Source organism: Oncorhynchus clarkii, chromosome 27, assembly GCF_045791955.1.
Source record: "Oncorhynchus clarkii lewisi isolate Uvic-CL-2024 chromosome 27, UVic_Ocla_1.0, whole genome shotgun sequence".
Taxonomy (NCBI): Eukaryota; Metazoa; Chordata; class Actinopteri; order Salmoniformes; family Salmonidae; genus Oncorhynchus; species Oncorhynchus clarkii.
In genome coordinates, this window is record NC_092173.1 from 11,830,149 (window position 1) to 11,846,697 (window position 16,549).

Sequence of the window (16,549 nt, forward strand, 5' to 3'; positions counted from 1 at the left end):
GCATTGATCTCAAACCCAGCTGGTGCAACTGATGTTGATTGGTACAATTGATGTTGTCTGTGACAGGGTGCATGCGTTGTTTATTTCTATGTAGTGTATTGTAGCCATTAGTTGAACAGAAAATACTGTTGCACACTTACACTTAGAATCCCATCTTTTATTCACCATCTCACCCTCCATACTCACACCACTTCCCGGACTCAGCTTTTAAATGGCAGTGTCTGTGAATCCATTTTTGTCTGTGTTTTCACCTCTATAAAGTGCAACACACAGATTTGTCTGTGAGTAAAAGAGAGAGAGAGATCAGTATTATTCAGGTCTTGAGGAAAAAAGGCTAAGCAGACTCATTTCTTTCTATGTTAAATGTGTTAGCAAGGTTAACCACATGAGGGGGGTGGGAGATGGAGGAGGAGAGAATGAGAAAACACAAAATAAGTTGAGAACTTGTGAGCAAGTGAAAGTGCAACATCAAATGTCAAGGTGTGTAGTCGAGTGTGGTAGAGGCAGGTAAAAGCATCGACCCAATACATGCTTCTGACGGAACAGCGAAATACTATCTCGCTAAGGTACGAAGTCTGCATTAGGATTTTTTTTTTACCCTGTCATTTTTCATCAATAAGATAAATTGTTGAGCAACGTAGTTAGAATGTGAAAGGACAATCTGTTGGCACAAGGTTACAACATGAAGAGATCTGTGGAGTTTCTGTCTGGCTGAAGGGAAGCCACATAAAGTCACAGCTACTTTGAAAACAGCCATATAGGGCCTATTAACAGTAAGTAACCCTTTTTAATGTCAAAATAATGTATTTTGGGTGAACTATCCCTTTAAATGTGTGTTGAAGAAGGATGTTATCACTCTTCTATTCCAGAATAACTTTTTCAAATGGTCATTTTTCTCTCATGTTCTTTAAAAAAAATCTTTAATGTTGATATATTGGATTTAATCTTAATCTATTTGCGGTTGGCATACACTAAACATTTTGTACACTATGTTTCTGTGGTGTCCTCTAGTCTGGGATGATGAGGGGATTGGAAGATCAGGATGAGAAGGATGACTCTCACAGGTGAGGATCTTTTCTCCACCCCATGGATCGTTATTAGGGACCTACTCGGGGTATAGATCTCCGTTTTATACAAGCTCTGGCGGTTTCCAGGACACTGATTAAATGTCGTCCTGGATTGAAAGGCATTTTACATCTTACTTGTTTTTTAGTCCAGATCTAGGCTGGTAAACCACCCCTGTATGCTGTAACAGCATATTATGGTGCCTGTAATTACCCCCTGTTGTGCCATTATCTCTAGAGGTGTGAGTGGCACGGTGAGGACAGAGAATGAGGTTACTGACGGAGTTTCAAGGAGGCCCCTGACTCTGCTGGACAGGTTGCGACTGTGTCAGGACGCCTGGGCCCCTGGGGGCCCCTGGGATAGAGACGGTGCCCATGCTGCCCTCTGGGGCCGGCCTGCTGGGGTGAGTTCCCCCCCACTACCCTCAACCATGAGGTCAGATAGTAGATAGTGGCATGGACCTACACAGTATGTGTCTGTCCCAAATGGCACCCTATACCATATATAGTGCACTACCTTTGACCAGGGCCCATATGGCTCTGCCATTTGGGACGGGGACACACTGTGTAGGTCCATGCCACTATCTACTATCTGACCTCATGGTTGACCTCTCTGTATTCAGGCCCGTAGGCCTAGTCTCCAGGTCACCTTGGTACATTAGGTTGGCATGTGGACAGGCTGCGATATTACAGATGAAATGGAAGCAGGCACTTACAGCATGTCGAGTTGCACTTGTAGTTCTCCTTACTTTGCATAAAAGCAAATTAATGCAGAAGTGCTGCATGTGTGAGAGAGTAAGAGAGGAGAGACACAGATGGACTGAAAGAAAGAGGAGCAGACTGAGTAGTGGCGTAGAAGTTGATAAGTTGAAAGTATTTTCGGTTTGCTAAAGAACCCCAGCTATTTTAAGGACCCTTTCTCAACAAGACCAGCCTCTGAGACAAGTGAGTACGGTGAGACAATGGTGATCCAGTATCTGGATACAGCATCCGATTACACTGTATAAATGACTGTATGTCAGGGTTTAGGTTGAATTGGTGGGATAAGAAAAGCACTTTAGCAATGTTTTTTCCCCCAACACATTATCCATGTGGATAGGTAGTATCACTGTAAGAAAGAGCAACACTTACATGTTATTCTTGACTTTTTCGAAATGCCGTTGTGTTACAGCCTGAATTTAAAATGGATTAAATTGAGATGTTTTGTCACTGGCCTTCACACAATACCCCATAGTGTCATAGTGGAATTATATTTTTTGACATTTTACATAAGCGCTGAAATGTCTTGAGTCAATATGTATTCAACCCCTTTGATATGGCCTAAATAAGTTTAGGAGTAAACATTTTCTTTACAAGTCACTTAATAAGTTGCATGAACTCACTGTGTGTGCAATAATAGTGTTTAACATGCTTTTTGAATGACTACCTCATCTCTGTACCCCACACACACAATTACATGTAATTTCAAACATAGATTCAACCACAAAGACTAGGGAGGTGCCCTCGCAAAGAAGGGCACCTATTGGTAGATGGGTAAAAAATAAAAAAGCAGACATTGAATATCCCTTTGAGCATGGTGAAGTTATTAATTAAACTTTGGATGGTGTATCAATACACCTAGTCACTACAAAGATACAGGTCTACTTCCTAACTCACTTGCCGTAGAGGAAGGAAACGGCTCAGGGATTTCACCATGAGGCCAATGGTGACTTTAAAACAGTTACAGAGTTTAATGGCTGTGATAGGAGAAAACTGAGGATGGAACAACAACATTGCAGTTACTCCACAAAAGTAACCTAAATGACAGTGAAAAGTATTCAAAAACATGCATCCTGTTTGCTACAAAGCACTAAAGTAATACTGCAAAACATGTGACAAAGCAATTCACTTTGTCCTGAAAAAAAAGTGTTATGTTTGGGGCAAATCCAACACAACATATTACTGAGTAGCACTCTCCATATTTCCAAGCATGGTGATGGCTGCATCATGTTATGGGTATGCTTGTAATCGTTAAGGTCTGATGAGTTTTTCAGAATAAAAAAAGAAACGGAATGGAGCTAAGCACGGGCAAAATACTAGAGGGAAACCTGGTTCAGCCTACTTTCCATCAGTCACTGGGAGATGAATTCACCTTTCAGCAGGACAATAACCTAAAACACAAGGCCAAATATATACTGGAGTTGCTTACCAAGAAGACATCAATTGTTCCTGAGTGGACGAGTTACAGTTTTGATTGATGTCTAATTAGAAAATCTACGGCAAGACTTAAAAATGGTTGTCTAGCAATAATCAACAACCAATTTGACAGAGCTTAAAGAATTTTGAAAATAATAATGGGCAAATGTTGCACAATCCCAGTGTGGAAAGCTCTTAGAGGCTTACCCAGAAAGACTCACAGTTGTTATCGCTGCCAAAGGTGCTTCTACAAAGTATTGACTCAGGGGTGTGAATACTTATGTAAATGGAATACTTTAATATTTCATTTTCAATAAATGTGCACAAATATTTTTTTAACATGTTTTCACTTTGTCATTATGGGGTATTGTGTGTATATGGGGGAGAATCTATTTAAGCAATACGGCACGAGGGGTGTGGTATATGGCCAACATACCACGGCTAAGGGCTGTTCTTATGCATGACGCAACGCGGAGTGCCTGGACACAGCCATTAGCCGTGGTATATTGGCCATATACCACAACCCCCCGAGGTGCCTTATTGCTATTATAAACTGGTTACCAACGTAATTGGAGCAGTAAAAATAAGTGTTTTGTCATACCTGTGGCATACAGTCTGATATACCATGGCTGTCAGCCAATCAACATTCAGGGCTCGAACCACCCAGTTTATAAATATCTATAGTCCATGTTGAATTCAGGCTGTAACACAACAGTGTCGAATAAGTCAAGGGGTATGAATACTTTGTGAAGGCACTATCTAGTCATTGTAATGATGAAGTGAACAAAGTTCATTTCTCTTCCACAGGTTTAGTTGACGATATGCGTCGATATTTAAAGGACTTGATATTAAATATAGTTTGCCTTGCATCAAACTGCTGATACCTATAGTTTGTTTTTGACTTGACTCAAAGTGAACATACCAATGTGTCTTTCGCTATCACAGTCAGTCATCTATTCCTGAACACACTGTTCGTCAAACCCACTTCCTGCAGTGTGTCTGTAGGTCTATTGCGTGTGTGTGTGCGCATGCTCACTTATTTCGCTGTGAGTTTTTGGTGCTTACATGTATTTGAATATGTGTGTGTTATTTGTGCTTGCACATTCTCTGCCACTTAGTTAGCGTTGGTGTGAGGTTAGCCTGGCTTGCTCACTTCTCTAGGCCTTGAATGACTGTTCCACAGAAAAATCCATCTTGTCCTTTTCTGTGAAGCTGCTCTGCACAGTCAAAGTTTCCTAACATCCAGACACAGTGTAATGAGGCTTCTCGTCACCTCTCTCTCTCCTTTCACAGAGCTTCCTGGTGTTGAGGGACTCTGCCTCCCAGCCCGTCCTGCTGTGTGTGGCCACTGGAGGAGAGAGTGGACATGTCAGAGACAACCCCATACATCGCACTGGTGCAGGTAGGCAAGACAAACATGCATTTTGTATTGACCAGAACCTCAACATTCATATACTTCCCTGTTTAAAAAAAAGTTTATCTCAAATTTGTTGTATGCCTTGTATAAACTCTCTGTTCTTCTTTCTCAGCTTATCAGCTATCTCAGTCATTTTTAGGGTTCTCTGATCTGGCCCAGTTAGTGGTGTTCTACTCTATGAGCAGGTGAGTTACAACAACCTACGCTATATACTGTATACTAACTACAGTATTTATCAGTTATGCATCTGATGTATTTCATTAATCTCTCTGTCTCTCTCTCTCTCCCAGGGACGTGTTGCCAGTGTGTCTGTTCATCCCTCCGTGGCTCTACAGTCTAACAGATCAGCCACAGTCCAACAGTCTGTCCCAGCTGGGTCCCAGTAAGTCTGAATTCACCCTCTCCATCTCTCCTCTTCCTCACCTACGCTCTCTTCCACTTATCATCTTCCTTTCACTCCTTCTGCACAACTATCTCCTTGTCATCCATCCTAGTCACTTCATATCAAACGTCTTGTCCTCTATGTGCTCCTCCTTTTACTCTACCTTCTCTTACTCCTCTTGACGACTACCACCTCCTCTTCTCTCATTCTAATGTTTGATCTATTTTCCTCCCTCTCTTTTTGTGTGCCTGTTTGTATATAGAATCCTGGCTGTGTCCCACCTCTGACCTCCAGACTGATCACATGACTCAGAGGGCTCCTGGTACTGCCATGTGCACCATACAGGTAATCAGTTGCATTCATAATTTCATAACATGTCTATAAAGGTTGGGACCTATTCACTGTCTTATATTCTGCTTTAACATGACATGTAGTTGGAGACCCACTCTAGCGGATGTGTTGCCATGGTTTGACATGTGGTTCACACAGAAAATCTGATGTCTGCTTTGAGTTCTCCTAGTGCTTTGTAATGTTACCCAATCAATTGTCACTCTCAGCATCATAGATGAGATGCAGTGTACCTCAGTTCAGACTGACGTCACAGGGCCTTTTGCTCTTCATTCAAAGAGTTGTATCTTACATTTGAATATTGTATGTCCTTTTTCAAATCTATATACAGTGGGGAGAACAAGTATTTGATACACCTCTGATTTTGCAGGTTTTCCTACTTACAAAGCATGTAGAGGTCTGTAATTTTTGATCATAGGTACACTTCAACTGTGAGAGATGGAATCTAAAACAAAAATCCAGAAAATCACATTGTATGATTTTTAAGTAATTAATTTGCATTTTATTGCATGACATAAGTATTTGATACATCAGAAAAGCAGAACTTAATATTTGGTAAAGAAACCTTTGTTTGCAATTACAGAGATCATACGTTTCCTGTAGTTCTTGACCAGGTTTGCACACACTGCAGCAGGGATTTTGGCCCACTCCTCCATACAGACCTTCTCCAGATCCTTCAGGTTTCGGGGCTGTCGCTGGGCAATACGGACTTTCAGCTCCCTCCGAAGATTTTCTATTGGGTTCAGGTCTGGAGACTGGCTAGGCCACTCCAGGACCTTGAGATGCTTCTTACGGAGCCATGGCTGTGTGTTTTGGGTCGTTGTCATGCTGGAAGACCCAGCCACGATCCATCTTCAATGCTCTTACTGGGGGAAGGAGGTTGTTGGCCAAGATCTCGCGATACATGGCCCCATCCAGCCTCTCCTCAATATGGTGCAGTCGTCCTGTCCCCTTTGCAGAAAAGCAAAGAATGATCCCCAAAGAATGATGTTTCCACCTCCATGCTTCACGGTTGGGATGGTGTTCTTGGGGTTGTACTCATCCTTCTTCTACCTCCAAACACGGCGAGTGAAGTTTAGACCAAAAAGCTCGATTTTTGTCTCATCAGACCACATGACCATCTCCCATTCCTCCTCTGGATCATCCAGATGGTCATTGGCAAACTTCAGACGGGCCTGGACATGCGCTGGCTTGAGCAGAGGGACCTTGACGGCGTAGCGTGTTACTAATGGTTTTCTTTGAGACTGTGGTCCCAGCACTCTTCAGGTCATTGACCAGGTTCTGCCGTGTAGTTCTGGGCTGATCCATCACCTTCCTCATGATCATTGATGCCCCACGAGGTGAGATCTTGCACGGAGCCCCAGACCGAGGGTGATTGACCATCATCTTGAAATTCTTCCATTTTCTAATAATTGCGCCAACAGTTGTTGCCTTCTCACCAAGCTGCTTGCCTATTGTCCTGTAGCCCATCCAAGCCTTGTGCAGGTCTACAATTTGATCCCTGATGTCATTACACAGCTCTCTGGTCTTGGTCATTGTGGAGAGGTTGGAGTCTGTTTGATTGAGTGTGTGGACAGGTGTCTTTTATACAGGTAACGAGTTCAAACAGGTGCAGTTAATACAGGTAATGAGTGGAGAACAGGAGGGATTCTTAAAGAAAAACTAACAGGTCTGTGAGAGCCGGAATTCTTACTGGTTGGTAGGTGATCAAATACTTATATCATTACAAATCATACAATGTGATTTTCTGGATTTTTGTTTTATATTCCGTCTCTCACAGTTGAAGTGTACCTATGATAAAAATTACAGACCTCTACATGCTTTGTAAGTAGGAAAACATGCAAATTCTGCAGTGTATCAAATAATTGTTCTCCCCACTGTAGGTTTTAAAGGCCCAGGGCAGTCGAAATTACGTTTTTATTGTGTTTTGATATCATATTGTACAACTGAAGAATCTAACACTGTAATTATACCAGTAGCTAGGTTTCCTTCCAATTAGAGAATATTCTAGAATCTGCATAAAGTAAATATGCACATTTTCCCACCAGTGCTGTTTTTCCACCAAACAGACTTGTTGTGGATAGAAATCAGTGCGTGATGACATAGTGCACACAAAATGTACATTTTCACTTAAGTTTTCAAGTACAGAACAAAAATTGAAGTTCAATGTGCTTCCATTGCATTTTCAAGTCTACTGATAGTTTTGTCACAAAAAGTTCTGTGTTAAATAGCAAATGTGACTACTCTGGTCTTGGCACGCGTTCTAGCCAACAGCTCACAGATACAGTGAGGATAGACTACTTTACATGATGAGATTATTATGGATAAGAGCAAGAATAATTGTATTTATCAAATGGCAGTCAAGTATCGATCATCATGTCACCAGAATAAGACCCTTGATATTTATTGGAAAGGAGCATTAACATCACAATGCACTTTCACCACCCTGTGAAGTTTATCATAACTTATTATTATTTATTTTTTTACCCCCTTTTTCTCCCTAATTTCGTGATATCCAATTGCGATCAAATTACTATCTTGTCTCATCGCTGCAACTTCCCAACGGGCTCGGAAGAGACGAAAGTCGAGTCATGCGTCCTAACTGCTTTTCTTAACTCCCGCCCGCTTAATCCGGAAGCCAGCTGCACCAATGTGTCGAGCAGGCGCCAGGCCCGCCACAAGGAGTCGCTAGAAGGCAATGAGCCAAGTAAAGCCCCCCCCCCCCCCCCCCCCCCCCCCCCCCCCCGGCCAAACCGATCCTGGGTCTGTAGTGATACCTCAAGCACTGTGATAGTGCCTTAGACCACTGCTCGGGAGGCTCATCATATTATATTTAATGTGTAGCCTAACAAACTGCATGGTTTCCCCAATCATAGTAGGAGGACCCCATACCATATCATTGTGTGATTTTACTTCAATATTATGGTTATTATATCAATATATGCACATAAAGGCATTTTCACCGCAATTTCTCAAATAATTAATTTTACAGACACAAAAAGATCCCACCATGTCGAACAAACAAATGATCTGTCTGCATTTTAAAAAATATACCGAAACTTCCTGTTTCCATCAAAGCTGTCATTACTTTTTTTTATACGGTATGACTTTACTCACATAAAAACTGTGGAAGGAAACGTGGTTAGTGTTATTTCCTGGTAGTTGCTGGCTCCCATATACAGGATGCATGGGTGGAGTTTTGGCTTGCCAGGTGACCACACCAGGCGGAATAAGGTGTAATACACCAATGACAAAGGGAGTACCACACCTCTCTGTCAATAACCTCTCTCTCATTAGCCCCCTCCTCTGCTTTGGTGCCCTTCCCCTCCCCACTCAGACCTCTCCCAGACAGACCTAGCAAAATTCTTGATTGAGAAAGATTGTTTTGCTAAAAAAACATTTTTTGTTTCTTTTTGACCATTTTAATGCAAAACTAATATAGTAAGGTATTTATTTGTTCCCCAGAAATGATTTGATATTGAGATAAAAACGGCCTTTAATACTGAAACCATAAACCATTGTATTGTATCAAATTCAAATCATTCTCCAATGATCATTTTATATTTTCTGAAAGATCCTCATGTGGTTCATGCCTTTTAAATATACAGTCAAGCTCCCTCTCAACTGTGTCTTCTGTTCAATAGCTGACAGCAGCAAATGGTGCTCTGTGCATCATCAACCCACTCTATCTCCATGAGCATGGCGATGACTGGCTGACCCATCAACCAACCAGCCCACAGCGAGTTAATCGGCCAGCGAATTATAGGCGTGAGAGACGACTGAGTACAACAAGACCTTGGTCAGGGTCGGGCCTTCTTACTAAGAGAGCTATCTCAATGGAGCAGGAGTCCTACAGCTCCAGGTCTGATAATCCAGGTAAAGTGATTTTGCTGTTAAAGGCCCAGTGTGGTTTAAAAACATGATTTACCTATGATTTATATTTATTTCCACACTATGAGGTTGGAATAATAAAATTGTGAAAATGATGTAAGAGCTGAAGTGATTTGATATTGAGATAAACAAAAATGGCTGCATTGGACCTTGTTTTATTATCCTTGTCCATCCTGTCTGTGGGAAAATGTCACCACATGAATCATCCTTCTCACTGTAGGAGCTAATGAGGAATCAGAGCCATTATGCCAAAACCAAAATCAACCAACGACTAACTGACATGTTTGGTCTTGTCTCCTTATCTCCATGGTCTCCTGTAGTCCAGGCTACCCCGTCTCCCCCCACCCCAACAGGAGGGGTGGTTCTGAGGAGGCCCAGTAGGGATGCTTCCATTGAGTCACTCGACAGAACCTGGACCCAGGACCGCACTACCAGGCCCCCCTCAGACCCCAAGCCCCTGTTCAGCCCTGCCCCTCAGTCCCCTCACAGGGTGTCCTGGGTTGAGGACAGGGTATGGCTCTCCAAACCGCCACCCCCCTCCCTCCTCCGCCCCCCCTCCCTGGAGATGGACTCGCTGTCAATCAGCAGCATGGAAGAGGAGCCGGAGTCGGTCACCTCCCCTTCCCACTCCCCCCACCCCTCGCATCGTTTGGCCGACAAGGTGAAACACCGCCTCTCGGCTGTGGGCCTGGCCATTGGTGGGCTGGGGTGTCCACAGAAGAGGATGACCAAGCGGGTGCAGGAGCTCAGCAAGCGGAGGGGCGGTTTGTTTGCCGAGGCAGTGATGGGATTCGTTGAGATGACCCTGGGGGCGGGGTTTATCCCTGGAATGACAGGTGCGGACCTGCTTCAGGAGGTGCGTACGGCTCTCACTGCCCTGAGAGAGACACTGCTGGACTGTCCTGAGATACACATCCTCATAGACAGTATGGCAGACACACCCGATGGAGAGCTGGGTGAGTCTATCCATTAACAAATTAGTGTTCGAAAACAGAATATCACTACTATTATACAAAAAAACGGTCCAGCTTTAGTTCAGGATGCACTACAAAGCCAAAACGGACAAATATTCCAACTACATAATTTTCCAGAATTGGTTTCTAACACCTCAGTCTCTCCTTATCCTCCATTATCTCTGTCCTCTATCTACATTAGATGCCATACTGGAGCTCTCCCTACACAAGGTGGCCCTAAAGCCTGTGAGCGCCCACCTGTACACCTGCCTCCAGAGCTGTTGGGACCATGACGGTAGCCTGCGGAAGCTGAGGGAGAACCAGCGGCTCCTGGAGGGCCGGGGGGTGGAGGAGCTGGAAGGGACACCTGGGGCGGGGGTCCCTGATCCTGTCACCCTGGAGAAGATCCAGCAGAGGTGGTCAGCCATGCACCAGTCTTACTCCCCCAGCAGGAAGGTCCATATCCTGCTCAAGGTCTGCAAGACCATCTACCACAGCATGACGGCCAATGCCAACCCAGGTGGGTGGTGCAGGGAAGACCTGCTCAGCCTCAGTATGTGTATGAATAGAGTTGGTTAGGGTATTTCTCTCTATTAAGGATAATGTTTGGAGTTCTTTGACCTTTGACTCCCTCCTCCCCTCTGTCTCAGGAGTGGTGTATGGGGCTGATGACTTCCTGCCGTGTCTGACCTGGGTGCTTCTGCGTAGTGATGTGGTCACTCTGCAGCTGGACACTAACTACATGATGGAGCTACTGGACCCCACACAGCTGCAGGGAGAGGGTACGAATTATACAGATGTATCATGCAGACCCACAGAAACATGTACAGTACCAGTCAAAAGTTTGGACAAACCTACTCATTCAAGGGTTTTTTATTTTTACAATTTTCTACATTCTACATTTGACTATTTTTCTAATAATAGTGAAGACATCAAAACTTTGAAATAACGCATATGGAATCATGTAGTAACCGAAAAAGTGTTAAACAAATAAACATTTATTTTAGATTTGATATTCTTCAAAGTAGCCACCAGCAAAGCACCATCACACCTCCTCCTCCATGCTTCACGGTGGAAACCATCCGTTCACCTACTCTGCGTCTCACAAAGACACGGCGGTTGGAACCAAAAATCTCAAATTTGGACTCATCAGACCAAAGGACAGATTTCCACCGGTCTAATGTCCATTGCTTGTGTTTCTTGTCCCAAGCAAGTCTCTTCTTATTATTGGTGTCCATTAGTAGTGGTTTCTTTGCAGCAATTCGACCATGAAGGCCTGATGCAAGCAGTCTCCTCTGAACAGTTGATGTTGAGATGTGTCTGTTACTTGAACTCTGTGAAGCATTTATGTGGGCTGCAATTTCTGAGGCTGGTAACTCCAATGAACTTATCCTCTGCAGCAGAGGTAACTCTGGGTCTTCCTTTCCTGTGGCGGTCCTCATGAGAGCCAGTTTCATCAAAGCTCTTGATAGTTTTTGCGACTGCACTTGAAGAAACTTTAAAAGTTCTTGAAATGTTCCGCATTGACTGACCTTTATGTCTTATGCTTATTTGGTCTTTTACCAGATAGGGCTATCTTCTGTATACCACACCTACCTTGTCACAACACAACTGATTGGCTCAAAAGCATTAAGGAAAGAAATTCCACAAATTAACTTTTAACAAGCCACACCTGTTAATTGAAATGCTTTCCAGGTGACTACCTCATGAAGCTGGTTGAGAGAATGCCAAGAGCGTGCAAAGCTGTCATCAAGGCAAAGGGTGGCTACTTTTGAAGAATCTCAAATGTAAAATACATTTATTGTTTAACACTTTTTTGGTTACTACATGATTCCACATGTATTATTTCATTGTTTTGATGTCTTCACTATTATTCTACAATGTAGAAAATAGTAAAAAAAAAATAAAGAAAAACCCTTGAATGACTAGGTGTGTCCAAACTTTTGACTGGTACTGTATGTGTACATGGACACATACACCTTATAGTAACCCCCTTTCTGTCTCTGTTTCTCTCTTTCTCTACCTTATGTCTCTTGTCTCTCTATTCTGCAGGAGGTTACTACCTGACGTCCCTGTATGCTTCTCTTTTCTACATCAGCAGCTTCCGCCCTCGTCTCGTCACGCGCCAGCTCAGCACCGAGGCCCAGCAATCGCTGAGCCAATGGCATCGCAGGCGCACCCTGCACTGCAACCAGTCACGACGCAGCACGAATCGGAGGACCCTCCGGAGACCTGGGCACAGTGAGAAGGGCAGGGAAAACTCCAGTTACGCAGAGATGGAAACTGGCACAGGAAGTGTAACTGACGCCCCACCGGCGCCCTCTAGTGTTGTGGCCAAGGCACTGCACATAATCTCAGAGGTGGTGGTAGCAGTGAGGGAGGAAGAGGGCAGCAGAGGAGAGGGCCAAGGATTTCCAGCTGCACAACTCCAGGCCTCGCCTCGGAAGGAGAAACCGATTACAGTAGAAGAGTTGGACGGACATCCAGCAGGGAGTGAGGTGGACTGGGAGGGAGGGGTCAGACCATGGAGGTGTGTTGTAGAGGGCTTAGAGAGTGAGGAAGGGCAGGCTAGTCTCCATAGGGTCCATGAGGAACTCTGTGCCAGGTCAGTGGAGCTAGATGACCAGACAGACACACAGATAGGTCAGCAGAGGTCAGAGTGGACTGGGCTGCCAGTGGTAGACTGATGACCCAGAGGAGCCAGTCTGTCTAGAACGCTGGGCTTTGCCTGCAAGCACTTAGCAGGCAAACATATTGTAATGTAAACTTGTTGAGCAAAACATTTATTTTACAATTCCTGGTTTCAGTTGCATTGAAATACACCCAATAAGGCATGAAGATAATGGTCTGACTAGGCTGAATTTGGGTAATTTGAAATATGTACTTTCAAATGAGTGTAGAAGATATTTCCCACGAGTGTTGCAAATTGTGACGTTTGTAATATTTTCATTGTAATTCCTTAGAGAAATTACTCTCAGTGGGGCCAATTAAATGGTCCATTTGGGGCAAATGATGGAGGCTAGGCCATCAGCAGGCTGGCTGCATGGTTAGAACACTTGATGTATTTTACATGTTGACCACTAGGTTGCAGTACCACACCTTTTCTGTCTTGGTTGCAGTAATAGTCAAGCATGATAACAGTGGAGCTCGTAAGCATAAGGATGTTGAGAAAGGGAGAGAAATGTGTTGAGATGCCTGAAATAACAGCTATAACGAAATGACTGTTGATCTGTATTATGTTGTGTGTAATATATACTCTGATTTGAACTTGTTTTTAACTTGATATTATTTTAATCTACATTATTTGGCCATGCATTAGAATGCTGTATGGCGGCAAACGGCAAAGACAGCATTATAGACATCTGCACAGTAGAATATTTGATGCTAAAGAGTGAACAGTGGAGCAGACAGGTCCTTATTTATACAAGCACATGTATTACAGACACATGGTACCACTAACATAGACAAAGACACACAAACAAGCGCGCACACACGGACCTACTGTCATATATACATACTCATTTGCAAATGAACGCACGCACACGTGCCCTCCTATACATTCATACATATGGAAGCGCCTCATTCAGAATTTTAAATTAGAAACCCAATCAAATTTGACTAATGAGACATCTGGCATTCTGCCTGCATTTCGATCTTTTAACCAGGTCTAAGAAACATCTGGGCTCTTCATCAGCCCAGTCAAACCTGATGGGAGCGAGACTTAACATCTACTACACACACCTCTGACATATGATCACGTGATATATTATGCATACATAGGACTACATTACACATTCAGTCCAGCCATAAATTAGATATATGGCGGTGGCGAGCGCACAGATGGCAGACGCCTGAGGCATTTAAAGCTAGGATTCGCTAGCTAGCTGCAGCTAAACATAGGAACCGTCCTGCTGCAGAGAGAAAGAGAGAGAAAAAGATGGTCACACAAAGATACCCACTCACATACGCAAAGTGCATGCACATCCCAAGCACAAGGCAACGCCAGGACAATATACAGACACACACATACTGAAAAACATGAATATTCACACTAACAGTATATCACAATCACCTGTTCGTCACGATAAATGTATACCAGTATCAGTGTGCCTGGTGTTTCCCCTCCCCCTTGATTGACAGACATCTAACGAGCAGCTGCTCTAATGGGCCTGGCAGCTTCTCCTAATAGTGATAAATAGATGAGAGGCATTTGTGAATCAGGACCAAACACTTTTCAATCAATTATTCACAACATTACTCCAATTTATGCATCATCAGGCTGCTACACATCCCGGTTGTTCCCAGGCTGGAAACAGTGTTTGAACTCGGTGGTAAATGACAGTAGGAGCTGCAAACTCTGGTTTTCCTCTCTCCCGCTGACAGATAAAATGGTTCCTTTTTTTTATCGCGTCCTGCATGAGTTTTAATGAAGGCTTATGAAAGTGAGTGGAGCGTCATCGTACGTTCCTTAACCTGTCTGCTCTGACTATGGTCGTTCCATATGGTGCATCACGTCACCGAGCTGCTCAGTCTGTCACTGTCTCTCTGGCCTCCACTCTTATTTGTTTGTCCCTTTGTCCTATTCTGCTCTTTCATTCGTTGCCACAAACCGCTTCCCCTTGTTGAGGCATTGTAGTTGGACACTTTTCCTCTAGCTTTCTCTTTCTCCTCCTCCCTGTGCGCTGCTCTCTCCTCCTTCTCTGAACTCTGACAGGTGTGTAATTGAATGATTGATGATAAACCAGAGGATCCTCCTCCTCCTCCACCCACAAACACACGTGCGCGCACACACATTCGGCATTTTGCATTCCTGCTTAAAAACAAACCACATACACACAGACATCTGAACTTCTATTTTCTTACCAATAGTTTATTTGTTCGTCTTTTCGTGCACCCTTTCATTCCTTCAGAACTGATGGCTACGTAATTCATACATATAGAGTATGCATAGTTTTTTTTTTCTCAAAACAAAATCTTCAAAGCATTTATGTAACACAAATAATCTGTAACACACGTCTGCCAAAATCATGCTGTGATTCACTATATTTGTACAATTTTGTCACAAATATTGAAGACATTTGGTTTAGGTTAGGTTTCAGTTATAATGACAACGCTGTATGCCCCCAAAATGTGTGTTATAATATTTCTTCCTACTCCAGCCTTCGAGTTCCTCCACTTTAAGGTTATTTCATTATTAAGATAGACTTCGTTGTCATAATGACTTCACACTATATGTTTCCCTCACTGAGCTCTGTGGCTGTACACACTGTTCTCTCTCCCTTCTCTCTCCCAGTATTGGCACATTTATGCAATGCAATTTCCACTAGCTAATGGATTTTGTGTTTGTGTGAGGCTACGGACTCTAGCTATCAAAAGCAATCATAAAGTGAAAACAGTATGAATAGCATCTCACTGCTGCTGTCTGTCTGTTGGCTCTGAGATCTCCTTCAGATTATCATACAGTCAATTATTTTCTTTATGGGACCATAGTGTTTAAATAATAATAATAGTACATTTTATTTTAAGTGCTTTTCAAGCTCCAAAGTCACTTTACATAGTCAAGATAATAAGAAAGATGAACACATTCATAAATGAACTCCTGCATATGGTCAGGAAGCTCGATGTGAACAATAGACCTGCAGTGCAACAGATTATGAACCAACTGTGTGTCCACGGATTGGGGACAAAATTTACAGCTGGGACATGACTAGCATGTCTGGAGGGTAGCGTGACAGGATGGACAAGGCGAATGAGTGTGTGGACAGGAAAATAAGTGATGGGACTTAGGGTCAGCCCTAAGGGTCAGAAAGCCAGGCCATTTCCTGTTGACCCTTGTATGAACTCTGACCCCTGCTGCAGGCTGCATCTATCACATGACAGGGGTAAGGTGGGGATTGAATGGATGGCCGGGTGGAGGAGGAGGGTTTAGGCCATGCCAAAAGCATTTGAATTGTGTTTGACATTTAATGAGTAATCACTTTGGCTTGGATTTGAACCTTGTTGCACATGGCCCTGCAGATGGGAGGAGGTATGAAGTGAATGAGAAAGGAATGTGGAAAGATTGAGTGGAAATGAGGAGAAAAAACAAACAAAGAGCTAAACTAAAGGAGAGGGGGAGAGAGGTCAGGGAGGATGCGTGGCTAGTAGAGAAACAAGAGAAGGGGATACAATGCAGCTGCAAACATCGGTTGAAAATGAGCCAAATAGCATATAGTGACAACATGTGATTGTACCAGGAAGAAAATACGAATATTTTCAAGATGACCTATTACCGATTTGTGTATTTCACTACTGTGTATACCTTTCACAACTTACTGCA

At 43.4% G+C, this 16,549-nt stretch overlaps 1 protein-coding gene across 2 annotated transcripts; it reads left to right on the top strand.

The window, feature by feature from the left end:
• The first annotated feature begins 470 nt into the window (after window positions 1-470).
• On the top strand, window positions 471-13,497 carry LOC139385943 (Ras and Rab interactor-like). Of its 2 annotated transcripts, XM_071131246.1 has the most exons (12): window positions 471-773; window positions 1,012-1,064; window positions 1,303-1,468; window positions 4,533-4,641; window positions 4,769-4,841; window positions 4,947-5,038; window positions 5,301-5,383; window positions 9,031-9,262; window positions 9,598-10,233; window positions 10,433-10,750; window positions 10,881-11,012; window positions 12,283-13,497. In XM_071131246.1, exons 2-12 carry the CDS (start codon window positions 1,018-1,020, stop codon window positions 12,915-12,917), a joined length of 2,523 nt encoding a protein of 840 aa, XP_070987347.1. In that variant the 5' UTR covers window positions 471-773; window positions 1,012-1,017; the 3' UTR covers window positions 12,918-13,497. The 2 variants fall into 2 exon arrangements, with proteins under 2 accessions (XP_070987347.1, XP_070987348.1); XM_071131247.1 differs by lacking the exons at window positions 471-773; window positions 1,012-1,064; window positions 1,303-1,468 and adding an exon at window positions 1,848-2,009.
• The last annotated feature ends 3,052 nt before the right edge of the window (window positions 13,498-16,549 follow it).

Coding starts and splice junctions, on each gene's coding strand:
- LOC139385943 (XM_071131246.1), top strand. CDS start 1,018: ATGATGAGGGGATTGGAAGATCAGGATGAGAAGGATGACTCTCACAG. Junction 1,065..1,302: donor GAGAAGGATGACTCTCACAG/GTGAGGATCTTT, acceptor CATTATCTCTAG/AGGTGTGAGTGGCACGGTGA. Junction 5,384..9,030: donor CTGCCATGTGCACCATACAG/GTAATCAGTTGC, acceptor TCTGTTCAATAG/CTGACAGCAGCAAATGGTGC.